A 15,669-nucleotide genomic window follows, 5' to 3' on the forward strand; every position below is an offset into this window, starting at 1 on the left:
GGCTGGGGATTCGAACCCGCCACCTTAGGTGTATGTGGCTGGCGCCTTAGCCGCTTGAGCCACAGGCGCCGAGCCCCATCTTATGTTCTTAAAAAGCCATACCTAAAAGCAAAGGAAAAGTTTAACATATCATCATCTGGTCTTGCTTATCATCCACACTGCCTGGTTTATAGGTTCCTAATGGGCTTTTATTTAGTTTTTATTTCCCTTAAATGTACAAATTCTATGAAGTTTAAGAGACATTTGGGACGCAAGGCCTTTAAATTTGTTGATGAAGCACTACCATGTCATCTCTAATGTAGTTATATTAGGTTCCCGTTTTTAACATAAGGTTCTAAAAATGTAATGTCGGTTTAGTAGAAAGAAAAACCTGATTTTAAGTTTAATTATTATGGGGTCATTAGTATGTTGTTTTTATATAGCAACAGGCAGGCTGAGTCTCCAAATGTACCTGCTGGACCTCCCACCTCATGTCACTCAGAGTATAATCCAAGGTCCTCACTATGACCAGTGAGCCCCATGGCCTCACCCTCATGTCTCCAGCCCCATTGCTTGCCGACCTCATTCTCTTCTAGTCTCTTAGATCTCCCTGCCATTTTTGGACACATTAGGTAAGGATTCGCAACCTCAGGGCCTTTGCACTGACTTACTATGGACGATGTGAACAGCTAGCTTCCTTACTTCCATCACGTATTTACATATAGAAGTTCTTACAGGGAAGATTTCCTTAAGCCCAATCTAAAAATACAAGCATCCTTTTCCTGATATGTCATAATCCCCTTCGTTGATTTGTTCTCTCTTTAGCATTTATCTCAGTCTAACATTCTATGTATTTCCTCTTTTTTTTTATCCTATTTGTTTTACTTATTTATCCTGTTTATTAAATTCTTTCCAATTAGCACGTGAATCCCTTGAAGGCTAAAGTTTTGTCTTTTTTGTTGACTACTGTCTTCTATGTATATACACTGCCTGGCACACATTCTGTATGTATTAAGTGAATGAATTCACTTACTGGAATTTGTGTGTGCCAGGCATTATATAATATTAACATTCATTATCACTGTAATGGGAGATCAGTTCTATTTTATCCTCATTTTATAGGGAATAAAAGCCCACATCACCTCTTGAGAGAGGTGGGTAACTTGGCCAAATTTCCATGGCAAGTGAGTGACAGAGCAGAAACTGGGCATGACTCTCTGACTCCAGAGCTTCACCTCTACCTGGCAAACATCTGTTCTCTTGAAAATAGCCAGAATGATTTTACACGGTGTTTTTAAATAGAAGAAAAAATGCTTGGAAATTCCCAGAAAAGCTGTTACTAACTATTAACAGTTGGAGCTGTTACTGCAACTATAGTCAGGTGTCTAATTATTATAAGACATGTAACAATATCCGTTCTTCAGATTTACTGGACAAAAGGATGTTTATCAATGTATATCTTTCCTTTCCTTAACCCACTCTTCATCTTACATTTTTTATCTCATTTTCAGACCCTCCACCTGTGCTACGGGTTGATGACCGGCAGCGGCTAGCCCGGGAGCGACGTGAGGAACGGGAAAAACAGCTAGGTATCCCAGGCCCTGCATCCATGGCCCTGCTTTGATCATTCAGGGACACTCTAGTTGAAATCTTACTTTTGTATCTCAAGGATAATTGACACTTAACATTAAGCAAATGGACATCACTATAGTAACTGTGCTATCTTGCATACATTTATGAGTTTTGCAGGTGGGTTATGGAGCAGAATTTAACATGTGGTACAGTGTAAACATAGAGCTAAGTTGTAAGTAACAAAAAACTCTCGCCAGGATTAGGGTCATTTTTACTCCTTATTATATTATAGTCATAGTTTAATGGGGCATTGGAAGGAATATATATATGATTGTAGCGATGGTGTAGCTGAAATTTTGCTGCAGAGAAAACACAAGGACAGTAAGCACATGGTTCGTTTTTATGTTAAAAGTTATGAGAGTATACATTGCTAGGGCACGTAACTGCCCTGTGTGTTCAAATAATGCTTACTGTTGAATTTATAGACAGATGCTACCAGCATGCTGCCAGGAAGGCATATGCTCTAGTGCTGAGGTGTTTGATTTTTCTCTTGTTACCTAAAAGCCTTTGTGAAAGGTTAGCAACTGCAGTATTTGCCATACAATCACCTGGAAATCTGGATCACAGGACTAGCTCAGCCAGAAGCTGAGAGTAGAGCACTCAGGTTGTACGGTAATTGTCTTCTGGAACATTGGGCAAGGAGGCAGGTGCCAGCGCCTCCTTGACTTAGATGTTCGTTTATACAAAGTTGCTAAAGTAGGATACTCCTCCTCTGCTCCATAATCTACCTGCAAAACTTGGTCAGCACGTTTCAGTGTGGCCAGAGTGTCTGGGAATTTTAAAACTAAGACTTAACTTAGATTGCTAAATTCTTCCCAGCAGATGACCCATAACCTCTAAAGTTGTACTGCATTTTGTAAGAGTTAATGTTTCAATTGAGGGACCCAACCCCTATATCCCATCCCTTGTATTATTCTTATTTCTGGAGCCCAAATTTATGACGTTTAGGGGGGACTGGTTTTCAAAAGTCTGTTGCCATTGTTTTCATTCTTTCAACACAGGCCTGTTTCTATCCTGGGCCGTAATGGGCATATGAGGTTATTTCTTTTTCTTCCAAGGTTAGTTAGTCACAAATTTCAAGGATTGACTGGAAATGAACACTCTCTGCTTATTTTCTGTGCCCAGAGTTTCCACCCAGGCCTGAAGTTCCCTGTCCCTGACAGGCAGGTGGAAAGCAGGCCATCAGCTCGCCCCTTTCCTCCAGTGAAGGTGTCCACTGCTCCTCCCTAGTGAGTTTGCTTTGACAAGTGGGCTAGAACTGAGAAAGACGGGGCAAGGGAGAGAGTTGCTGACTCAGAAGAAGGAGATGAGCAAAGAAACAGACTCTTGCTCTGGGGCAGCTGTTATTTGCCCTCTTTTTGGATCCATCCAAAGTTTAGCGCTTATGTCTCCATCCCAGTTGTGTGGGTCTCACACTTAGATGTTTCCTTGGAAATACAGAGCAGATTCGCAGCTGCTTGAGTAAAAGGAGTTCCACCTGGGTCAGGAGACCATCCTTTTCTGGTTTAAGTCCCATCGTGAAGTAGTGTCTCTATATTTAACTCATAACCTTTCCATTTGAGTTTTTTTATCTCTCAAAGCCAAGCTTTAGTAGTTTGTGGAAAGCAGAAATATGCTGGAGAAACAAAAGTTATTTTACCACTTATACTATAAAGGTATAAGATGTGGCTTTGAGCCTGCAGATTCTCCCTAAAAGATGCATATCTTCATAATTTTTTCCTTTGCATTGTTATCATTTTCATTACATTTTAAAGAAATGCCTTTTGCCTGTTTTTTTTTCCACTTAAATCATCATAGTCAGAACTAAGTATTGAGAAGTTCCTTTCACTCTTCATAAATATATGAATAAACATCTATGCAAATATATATACGTGTATATATATTTGTTAAAAAGTTATCTAAAATCTGGCATCTAATTTAAGCTGTATGGGTGATTTCTTAAAAAATCATTGATACTGGCATGGCACCTGTGGCTAAAGTACCTAAGGTGCCAGCCACATACACCTAAGGTGGTGGGTTCGAATCCAGCCTGGGCCCACCAAACAACCATAGCTGCAACCAAAAAATAGCGGGGCATTGTGGCGGGTGCCTGTGGTCCCAGCTGCTTGGGAGGCGGAGGCAGGAGACTCACTTGAGCCCAAGAGTTGGAGGTTGCTGTGAGCTGTGATGCCACAGCACTCTACCCAGGGGGACAGCTTGAGGCTCTGTCTCAAAAAAAAAAAAAATCATTGGTACTAAAAAAACATCATGCGATGCTTGTAGCTGAGTCAGCAGGGCACCAGCCACATACACCAAGGGTGGTGAGTTGGAACCTGGTGCAGGCCTGCTAGACAACAGTGACAACTGCAACAATAAAATAGCCGGGCATTGTGGCAGGCACCTGTTGTCCCACCTACTTGGGAGGCTAAGGCAAGAAATGCCTTAAGCCCAAGAGTTTGTGTTTCTGTGAGCTATGATGCCAAGGCACTCTACCTAGGGCGATAACTTGAGACTCTTGTCTCAAAAAAAAAAAAAAAAAAAAATCAAAGGACATAACTGGCCAACCACCTATAAACTGTGCTTTGCAGAAGCTATGATGGTGATAGAATATTTTTAAAAAGGAATTTTTTTTAAAGGCTATTATTTAATAGGAAATCTTTGGACTGTGCTTAATTTGAAAATAAAAAAATGATTAATAATGTCAACTGTTACTGAATTTTCAAAGTTTAAAGGTTTTTAAGTTAAAAAAAAAAAGTTGAGACTGTTTTCATAAATTCCAACAAAGCATAATTTTAAATGAATAACCAGTGAAATTGGTTATTTCCTGTTAGAGATAGGTTAAAATTAGCATTGAAATCATTAAAATTTTTTAATTCTCATATTTTAAAAAGGAAGGTAGGTAGGGATGGAGAGGGAGAATAAAGGTCTGATTGTTTTGTTTCTGGGGCACAGCATGTTTGTACTCCCGCACACTGGGAGGACCTACTAATGGCTTGCTGTGGATTCCATCTCTGAGTCATGCCTTAATGCTTTTATGGTAGGATTATATCATGTGACCTGCTCTTTCTACATTATTCTTCAGTTTTTCACAAAATCAGACACTATTCTTCCTGCATGAGACTGTTCTGTCGGTTTGGTTGGGCACATATACTTAGGAAGCTTCATTTTTCTGCCTTAAAAGCTTTGAGGAGTCACCTCGACCACCCTGTTCATCTGCTTCCATTCCTTCAAGCTTCTCTCTCTTGACTTCTGCATCACTTTCACTCTCTGACTTTTAGGCTTTAATTTTGTTTTTTCCTCGGGAGGAAATACCTCATTTGTTCTCATGGTACAATTCTCCTATTAACATGGGATCCACATACTGTCTGAAACTCAGCTTCTGTACAAGTAAATTGTTTATTATCAAAACCGACTCATCTTGGTAATTTCTGTGTCCCAGTCAATTGGACCAATATTTTTTGGACCTCAAGGAATGACTTCTTTCAACTATTTTTGATACTTTATTGGGGATAATAGGTTCTTTCTAGCTGGCAGTCTTAACTATTGGATCTTTTGCAAAATAAAATATTCTGCCTTCCTCAGCTGGCCCAATACTGTCCACTGACTCGTCTCTACCCCAGCCTGTTGGGCCACTTGGAGCTACCAGTGGTCATTCTGGACTCTTAATTTAGAGCTTCAACTGTCATAAGCCCAGTTATAGAAGTAAAATTGACATATACTATCTCAAAATCCATTTAATCACAAAGAGTCACATTTGACTCTTATGTTCAAAACAAATTTTAGGCTCGGTGCCTGTGGCTCAAGCAGCTAAGGTGCCAGCCACATACACCTAAAGTGGCAGGTTCAAATCCCCAGCCCAGGCCCGCCAAACAACAATGATGGCTGCAATCAAAAAATGGCCGGGCGTTGTGGCGGGCGCCTGTAGTCCCAGCTACTTGGGAGGCTGAGGCAGGAGACTTGCTTGAGCACAAGAGTTGGAGGTTGCTGTGAGCGTGATGCCACAGCACTCTACCCAGGGAGATAGCTTGAGGCTCTGTCTCAAAAAAAAATAAAATAAAATAAATTTTAGATCTGGAGTCTTGCATTTGCTGCCTCTACCATTGTACTAGTCCAGGCCTTAAGAAATCTTTATCTTAATCACTGAAACTGCTGTGCTGTTTTTCATACCTCCAACTGTCGCCATTAGTGCCAGTCTTTCTCTTTAAAGCCTTCCTAGGATGACAGACTTTACCTAACAAATGCCATCAGGATAACCTAATTCTTTGTACCCTCAATGAATCCCAAACAATTAAATAAATAAATAAAGCCTTCCTAGGCAGTATTCGTGAGCTTTCCCCTTTTGGAAATTCTTTCATTTTCTCACTGTATGGTATCTTACACAGCTGTCATATTTTAGCTGATGTTATAGTGATATTGTATACTCTACTGAATTTTTGCCTGTTTATTTAAGTGTCTTCAAGAGTATGACTGTGATCTCTAATTTGTATTCCAGTACATGGCATAGTGCTGTGTAAAACAAACATGTAATAAACTTTTGCTGATTTTCCTTACTCTACAGGCTTCAATTAAATAACAAAAATGCCAGATAATGTTTACTGAGTATTAACTTTGGGCCAGGCAGTGTCCTAAATACTTCTTTATATGCTATCCCGTTTAGTAGTAAATCAGTACAGTAGTTGTACTTTTTGTTGTGTACCCACTATCATTGATAATGTATGTCACTTATTTTATAGACTGTCAATTTAAAATACATTGTGGGCCAGGTGCAGTGGCTCACACCTATAATCCTAGCACTCTGGGAGACCAAGGTGGGTGGATTGCTTGAGCTCAGGAGTTTGAGACTAGACTGAGCAATAGCAAGACCTTGTCTCTACTAAAAATAGAAAAACTGAGTCAAGAGGATCAAGCCCAAGAACTCTGTCTACTGTGAGTTATAATAACATGGCACTCTAGCGAGGGCGCCAAAGTAACACTCTAGCTCAAAAATAGATGAATAAATAAAAAATAAAATACTTTGTGATGATTTAGTTTAAGGAAGTAATTGAGAGAATCTAGAAAGATGGAATAGTGAGTAGACCCTTTTTATTCTGCCGTGTTAGCTTTTTAAGTATGTTTTTGGTATACATGTGGACAGGATCACCTCAAATCCATATTAAAATTCTTCAACAGGTGGCGATGCCATTAAGTAGAGAGAGACCTATGCTTTAGATAAGGGTGATGGATTTTTTGACATTTCTGGACTTGTATCTAGCTGTCACATGGAGGAAGGCTATTCTCCTTCCTCAAAAAAGATGCACAGGCTTGGTGCCAGTAGCTCAAGCAGCTAAAGCGCCAGCCATATACACCAGAGTCGGTGGGTTCGAATCCAGCCCGGGCCTGCCAAACAACAACGACAACTACAACCAAAAAATAGCCGGGCCTTGTGGCAGGTGCCTATAGTCCCAGCTACTTGGGAGGCTGAGGCAAGAGGCTCACTTAAGCCCAGGAGTTGGAGGTTGCTATGAACTGTGACGCCATTGCATTCTACCCAGGGTGACAGCTTGAGGCTCTGTCTCAAAAAAAAAAAGATGCACAGGCACAAAAACAGAGACGTAGACCTGTGGGTCAGGACTCATACATGAAATCATCCTCATATTCCCATCTGAACTTAGACAAAGAAGACAAAACCATATCCTGGAGGAAAGAATCCCTATTCAATAAATGGTGCTGGGAAACTGGATAGCCACATGTAAAAACCTGTAACAAGATTCACATCTCTCACCACTCAACAAAAATTAATTCACAATGGATGAAAGACTTAAACCCTAAGACATGATTCTTAACCTATAAGAATCATAGAAGAAAATGTAGAGAAAACTCTACAGATATTAGCCTAGGGAAAGAATTTATGGAGAAGACCCCAAGAGCAATCATAGCAATAACAAAAATAAACAAATGGGACCTGATCAAATTAAAAAGATTCTTCATAGCTCAGGATACAATCATTAGAATAAATAGACAGCTGGTAGAATGAGAGAAATATTTGCATGCTATACATCCAGTAAAGGGCTAACTATCAGAACCTACAAAGAATTCAAGCAAATCAGCAAGAAAAAAACAACCCCACTAAAAGTGGGCAAAATCCAGGAATAGAAACTTTTCAGATAAAGATAGTCTAATGGCCTAACTCATCAGAAAATGCTCAACATCTGTAATCATCAGAGAAATGCAAATTAAAACCACCTAACTCCAGTGAGAATAGCTCTTATCAAAAAGTCTTAAAGCAACAGATGTTGGTGTGGATGCAGAGACACACACTGTTGATGAGACTGCAAACTAGTACAACCTCTATGGAAAGTTTATGGAGATACCTCAAAGAACTAAAAGTAGACCTACCATTTGATCCAGCAATCCCACTATTAGGTATTTACCTAAAGGGAAAAAAAGACACTTGGACTCAAATGTTTATAGCAACACAATTCACAATTGCAAAGATGTGGAACCAACCCAAGTGCCCATCAGTACACGAATGGATTAATAGAAGATAGCATATCTATACCATGGACTACTACTCAGCCATAAAAATATGGTGATCTAATATCTTTTATAACAACCTGGATGCAACTTGAGGCTATTCTTCTAAGTGAAGTTATCACAAGAATGGAAAAACGAATACTGCATGTACTCAACACTAAATTGGAACTAATCAATCTATACTTATGTGCACATATGGAAGTAAAAGTTAGCAGAAACTGAGTAGGTTGGAAAGAGGTAGACAGAGGTAAATCCATGCCTAACTGGTACAATGCTTACATTGTGGATGAAGGGCATACTTAATAAATTTGACTTAAAGTGTACAAAAGCATTTTAGGTAACCAAAACATGTATACCCCTATAATATCTGAAAATTTTTTTGAAAGGAAGAAAAATGTGGCTATTAGAAGATTTAAAGTTTAAAAAAAAAAAGATGCACAGTTGCTGTGTTGGCTCTCATATAACACAGAGCAAGAGAGTAAATTGTGAATGTTGGAGCAACTTCAGACATCTTTTGTGAGAAAACTTCATGGCATTGATTAAATCAATTAAGATTAATTCTGTCTACATGAATATGGAATAGATCCTGGATACTATTACAATAATTTCTCTGCAGAAACCATTACTAGGACAGAGCATTTAGAATCTATACAACAAAGCACATATTTAACTTAGATAGAAAATTATCTAAGAACAGACCATTCCCACAGTCTGTTCTGAACAGAGCGCCCAGAACCACCCAGGTAGGATATGGCCTGCCACATGTCACACGTCTGCTCCACACCTTCCAGTGCGTGCCCTTCTCACAGAATCCTTACAGTGGCCCACCCGTCCCCTGTGAACGTCCTTTCCTTTGCCCCCTCTGTGCCAGCCAGTGGCCTCCTCACTGCTCCTTCAGCAGAATAGGCACATTCCTGACTCTGGGCCTGTACACTCGCTAGCTCGTTTTTCCTAAGAACCCACAGCTCACGTCCCCTTCTCCTTCAGGTTTCATTGAAATGCCACCTCCTCAGGGAGGCCTTCCCTGAACACCTTACTCAGCTTCGTAACTCCTTCCCTCAAAGCAGAACTTCCTTTCTTGTTCTCCTCTGAGCACTATCAGCATCTAAGCATGTCTACTTCACTTATTTGTGTATTACCTGTCAACCCCCACTAGACCATAAGCTCCATAAGGGAAGGGTTTTGTTCTTTTTATTTCTGTAGCCCAATACCTTGAACAGCTTGGCACACAATGTCCAACAATTTTTGGTTAAATGTTAAATGAATGGTGAGTCTGTGCATTTTAATAGAAGTGGAGGTGAATGTAGCAGGTATTGCAGATCAGTTAACACATTACCAAATGATCGTGTAATACCTGCTCTTATAACAGGTATTAATAGTTCAGTCAAACAAGTATTAAATTCTTACTTGCATTTTCTCAGGTAATGCGAATACAGAGATAATATATTAAATACAGTAGTTGTGCCTTGAATTTTACTATTCATACAACATGAATATACTAGAGTGTGGCCATGAATGTACTATTCATACAACATTCCTACAGCATGTTGACAAAAAAGCTCAAAAGAATATTTAAGGAATGTTTATCAGGGAAATAGTGCTTTATGTTTGAGGAGAGATAAGGCTCCCCTTTTTCAAGATGATAGAGAGTAAGTTGGAAGTATTGATTATGCTTTAATTTGTAAAGTGCCTTGCACATATTAGGCACTCAGTAAACATTAATTATTCATTCTTTTTCTGAGACAAAAATTTTTATGGGAATCTTGAATTCCCGATTCAGACTTTAATTCCCAATTGAGATTCTATAAAATCATGAAAGATTATCAGAAAAATGTATGATTGACTAACATAGCTCTTAAAGAAAAATTCGAGCTTATAAATCTATAAATTAGATCACTTATGTTGAATTTGAAGCTGCATAAGAGCTCTTATCATGTAATGATTAGAAAGAACAAGGTAATATAAAAAGTATTTTAACCTTTGAATAAGTTTCAGTTAAATTCTATTTTTCTGTGAATTTTATCAGGTTTTCTTTAACTTCCCAATCATTTTTTTTATTTTTTGAGGCAGAGTTTTGCTCTGTCACCTGGGCTAGAATGCATAGCCTTAGCCTAGCTCATAGCAATCTGAAACTCTGGGGTTCAAGCATCCTTCTGCCTCAACCTCCTGAGTAGCTGGGACTACTGGTGTCTGCCACAACCTCCCACTAGTTTTTCTATTTTTATTGGAGACAGAGTCTCTTTTTGTTCCGGCTGGTCTCAAACTCCTGAACTCAAGCTGGGACTGGTCTTGAACTCCTGAACTCAGGCAGTTCTCCCACCTTGGCCTCCCAGAGTGCGGGATTGTAGGCGTGAGCCACCATACCTGACCCCAGTCATAGCTTTCTTATTTGCATTTTTTCTCTCCCTAATCTCAATGTGTTGTTAACTCAAAAGTCAGCAGTATTAAAGAGTGTGGTCATTCATCCTGGTTTAGAATGTTCATCTCAAAAATGCTGATAGACAAGTGAGTATTACTTAGTAATTAATAAGGCTGTAGCAGTGGTTAGAGTTGTGAAACTCCCCAATTCACACTTCTCATTATTCGATTAGGACAGTCATTGGTTTCAACAAGGAATTTTTCCTCTGTAGAAACTATCCAGGAAAACAAAAAGGTCTTTAGGTCTTTCTAATCCAGTTGTCTAGTGGATAAATTTTGGTATTCTTGACATCCAGATCTTCTGAAGTTGTCATTTACTGAATATGTGTGTCACGTACAAAAGTTCATAAGGCATCAGGCAGGTTATAAACAGCTAAGGGATCTGCACGCACCATAGTGGGAGGAACTTGGACATCATCAGCACATACCAGAACAGCAGCATCATGAGTCAGGCTCGGGATTGAAAGAATAAATGCTGTTGTGTGTGCGTTAGGTAAGCAGATGCCGAAGCCTTATGGTAAAATGAATCATTGTGACTAAGCAGCTATTTCTTTTCTCCCAAATTTACTTTGCCCTTAAGGGTAAAGATAAAACATTCTTAAAACCTAAAAAGTGAAAGATCTTATAAACAGATAGGAGAAGGATCAGGACCTTCACGTTCAGATTCCCAGCTCTTTTCCCAGGACCAAGGAGGAGCTTTGGCCTTTGGCAGGCGTTCCGACTCATGCCTTTCAGCACAGTGCCTTGTTGTTTGCTCCCAGAGTCAGGCAGTCCAGAGTCTGGATTGCAGCTCCACCTCTTAGTTGATGTGAGACATCAGAGTTACTTCACTTCTCTGTATCTGAGATTTCTGGCAATAAAACAAGTTTAATAGCAGTGTCTGCTTCACAGAGTGGCTGTGAAGATAATGTTGGAAATCACTTGGTGTCAGCATAAAGCAAGAGCTGAGGACATCTCACCAACATGGTGAGGGTGAGAGGTCATGCGATTCCACAAACACTGACTTAGATGTCTGGGATTGGAGAAGCCAATCTGAGCTAAGGAGTATTAGATAATAGAGGGTGTTTGTGCCTCCCTGTCTGGTGGGATGGGACACCAGTAGACAGCTGAAGAAAGTGGCCACACTCTATGAGGCCTGAAAGTGAGTAGGACTGGGGGCAGAAAGATTTCAGGGACAACCATCGCCCTGTTTAGCAAAACTCTATTACTTTAACAGAAGCTAAACATCCCCTTAAAGCCTGGCCCTGAGATAGAAGTGCTTTCTTACCTCAAGTCTCTCAGCCCACACATCAGGAAGGCGCTTCATGTTCTAGCGTCTCAGTCTATTGTGTAAGGAGGCCCCTCGGGGGCAAGAGGCACAGTGTCGTAGGCTTCCTCACACTTCTCACCAGACAGTTCTATACTGAACAGTTTAAATGACAAGTTGAGAAGGCTTTGAATTATCACTGAGGCCCAGTGTGAATCGCTCGCTGTGCTGGGAAGTCACTGTCCTTTAACTCTTTAGTTCTCTTCAGTTCTTTTATTCATACTTGTGTTTCCCATCTGCTGCGCTAGACGTTGCAAACATGGGGAAGAATTCACAGACAAACAAAAGCACAGAAGTGCCATGGGGGGTGGGGGTGGGAATGGACCCAGCTCTTGCAGCCCCTGTGCTGTGGTCAACAGGGAAGGCTCCCCAGAGAGGGGCTTTTGACCTAGGACTTGAGAGAAGTTTATCAGGTGAGGGGGAGGTGTCCTGGACAGAAGGTGGTGTGTGTAAAGATGTGTGATGGTGTGGCCACTTGAAGGAGTTGGGCCGGGAGCAGTAGGAGAACTAACAGTAGTCTCCAAGCAGGACTATGGCGGGAGGTCTGTTTTGTGAGACGATGTCTCTGAGACTAGCGTGTAGGATAGATTTGAAGAGGTAAAAGACTATATAGAAGAAGTGAGAAAGGGATGAGAGCATAAAGTAGTAGCAGAAAGATTGTTGAGGGTACACTGGACGTGAAAATCATTCTGATTTAACACAATCAATGGGGTCAGTTGTTCGCATGTGTTGCATTTGGATGGACCATCCATGAGGGAAAAATTAAGGACTCTGAAGTCATTAGCGTCTTAGGTCATTTGGTGTTAGGGATCTGTCAGGATACAGAAGACAGCAAGTTCTGGTTTGGAGTAGAAAAGAGTGTGGAAATAATGAATAAGGTTTTGGGATGGAATCTGACTGGAAATAATTCAGGTGGACATTTCAGCTAGGCAGAAGTAAATATACAGGCAGAGTTGTGTAGCAACTTAGAGTATAAGCTTTAGAATCAAAAGTAACTTAAAATCCCAGCTCTGTATCTTTTAGACCGTGAGATCTTAGCATTATTTAACTTATTTGGGTCTTTTTTCTCATTTGATCTTCAATGCAATTTTGTATGGTAATATTCACATATTATTATATTTTCTATTTTGTTCTCCTGAAAGCTGTTTACTCATTATTTTTGAGCTTTATTTGACATTTTGTTTTAGGTTTTGGGTTTGTTTGTTTTTTAAATAGCATAGCTGGATGTTTTTGTTCTTAATCCATTCTAAAAGTTTTGGTAAGCTTGTTTTTAGCCCTTCTAGCTCATTTTTAAACTTTGTCCCTCCACCCCCACATCTTTTTTTTGTTGTTGTTGTTTGCTCTGTATGGGAAACAGGGATGGTGGTGTGGAGGTAGGGGTTGGTTTGATGCAAGTACTAATCCTTCCATGGTTTCCCCTTAATATTTAGGAAGTTGTACTCTACTTTTCCATTCTGTTAGTGGTTACCTTTTCATTCTCGTTTCTTCACAATTATGTAACTAATTAATATTTCCTACACATACGCTGTAAGGTAAGACCTATAAATTATTTTTACTTCTCCATCTTTGGGTGCTCTTATTTTCCATCCTACACCCCCTTCCTAAATGTGATGAACCTAGGTTAAACCATTAGATTGCCCTTTTGTAGAATTAATTCAAATAAATGTCATTTTCATGTTACTGTGAACACATTGTTGAATATATGTGCTCAATAATAATTCTAATTATTGAGATAAAAGCCTAAAGATTGATATATTGACATTCAAATACAAAGCAGAAGGAAACCTACTTGTAATCCCACACATGTCCTCAAAGGTAAGAACAGAAATGTCTCATGGGAGTTAATTGGAAAGGATCTTGGAGACTGTTTTGTGCAGTCTTTCTAATTTTAAAAGTGAGAGAGGTGGCTAATTTTCTCAAGATCACACAGAATTCAGATGCTCTTATCAGTTGTCATTTTCTGACTCTTCCTGATGTTATTGGCTTATTCTGTTACCCAGTGTTACCAATGACACTTTCCTATCTAATATGAAACTGAGATAACAGGTCTGTATGTTTTAGGAGTTAAGTAATCACATTGTTCTATTCTCTGAATGTCACTTTTGTCTTTCCCTCATAGGACAGTAAAATATGCATACCACCCTCCCCACAAAACCCCACAGAGAACCTGTTCAGAGAAGGACCAGGCTGGGTGCTAAATTATTGAATGTCATGGGGGAATAAGGCAGGGGGCAGTCGACTCACCCTATGAATACACTATCTGAGTTCACTGTCCTACATTTGTTTTTCCTGTTTGCTTCATGCTCTCTGTAGCAATAGGACAGGAATTTTTATGACTGCCATGAAGATTCACTATTATTATCTACATTTATTAAATTCCTACCATGTGCATGGCACTGTGCTTAGTGCTTTATGTGTTGCTGTGGGTCCACAAAACAACCCTGTCAAGAAGATGGTGCATTAGTAATTTGAAGAAACAAAACCACTTAGCTAGTAAGTGGCAGGACTTAGAGGTGGGCTGAAGTTCCAGCGAAGCCAGAAACTATGCGTTATATACCACAACACTCTACATTTCATTTTCAATACCCTTTAGTACAAAGAGTCACTGTGTGTTTCTAAATGAAGTCCGTCCAGATTGATAGATTTCCCCTGTGGGTGACACTAATACACCCTTACAGTATCATTAAAATACCTTGATGTCAGCATCCATAACAGTCATGGAACTGACTTGTTAATGTCCAGTGTTCCAGGGGCTATAGTGGGTTTCAGTTCATTTTATAATAGGATCCTACAGGCCAAGGTTAAATTATACCTTAAAGGAATAAAAATATTCATTATGATTCCTTTTTTGAACATACTGTTTTCTTTTATAGAGCTGCCTTTTTATGAAATTAAGTGCTTGTTACTGATTTAAATACTGAATAAGTTTTATTTGTCTGCCAAATGTGCTATAACAGAATATTTTAGACTGGGTGGCTTAAGCAACAGAAATTTATTTTTTTCTCAGTTCTGGAGGCTACAAAGTCCAAGATATAAAAACACTTTGTTTTCATTTTTTGGTATGGGTACTCTTTCTGCCTTGCAGAGAGCTACTTTTTCCTTGCATTATCTTTCCCCCAAATCTCTCAGATTAGGGCACAATCTTATGACCCCATTTAATCTTAATTATCTACTAAAGGCCCTGTCTCCAAATACAGTCACATTGGGAGTGAGGGCTTCCGCATATGAATTTGGACAGGAGGTGGGACCAGGGCGTGGAGGACACAATTGGGTCTGCAGCAATTGTTGAATCTTTCTGTGCATTCAAAATGCTGATTTCTTAGTGAAAAAATATACAACCTTGACATTATCTGTTGTCTACAGGGAATATTTTAAAGTACTAAAACATCTAGAATAAATTAACCTTCAATTTATTGAAATTTTTATGTGTTATCTTTCAATTTAAGATTGCATGACTTATGCTTAATAGTAACCTTAGCACACATCAGCGTGCCCTATAATAATAGAGTCTTGTTTGCTATTTCAACACTTTTTGCCTGTTTGCTATGTGATTGTTTAAAAACAAATGTTTAAAGAAGGCACTGCATTTCTGCCCTGCCTAGAAAAGAGAAGTGGAACTCAATAAAAGTTTTGATAAAGACATATTCTTCCTTCCAGAATGTTATTTGGGGTAACATTTAAAAGTCCAGTTCTTTAGTCTAATTATTATTAATATTACATTGGTTAGCCCTATTGTTATTTATGATATAACCTTAAGGATTACCTTTAACTTTCGGAATTGAAATTATGACAAAAGCAAGAATAATAATTAATATTGGCTCGGCGCCTATAGCTCAACCGGC

The 15,669-nt window shown here is 39.4% G+C and overlaps 1 protein-coding gene across 3 annotated transcripts in view; it reads left to right on the forward strand.

Annotated features, from left to right (window-relative positions):
- The window catches only part of MAP7 (microtubule associated protein 7), a 181,837-nt gene that overhangs the window by 125,134 nt on the left and 41,034 nt on the right, over positions 1 to 15,669 (forward strand). For all 3 annotated transcript variants that reach the window (XM_023513523.1, XM_023513524.1, XM_023513522.1), the window contains one exon: positions 1,491 to 1,568. In XM_023513523.1, coding sequence (XP_023369291.1) covers positions 1,491 to 1,568 — 78 coding nt within the window. The remainder of the gene's footprint in view (positions 1 to 1,490; positions 1,569 to 15,669) is intronic.

Source organism: Otolemur garnettii, unplaced genomic scaffold, assembly GCF_000181295.1.
Source record: "Otolemur garnettii isolate 467f Iridium unplaced genomic scaffold, OtoGar3 scaffold00042, whole genome shotgun sequence".
NCBI classification, from domain to species: Eukaryota; Metazoa; Chordata; class Mammalia; order Primates; family Galagidae; genus Otolemur; species Otolemur garnettii.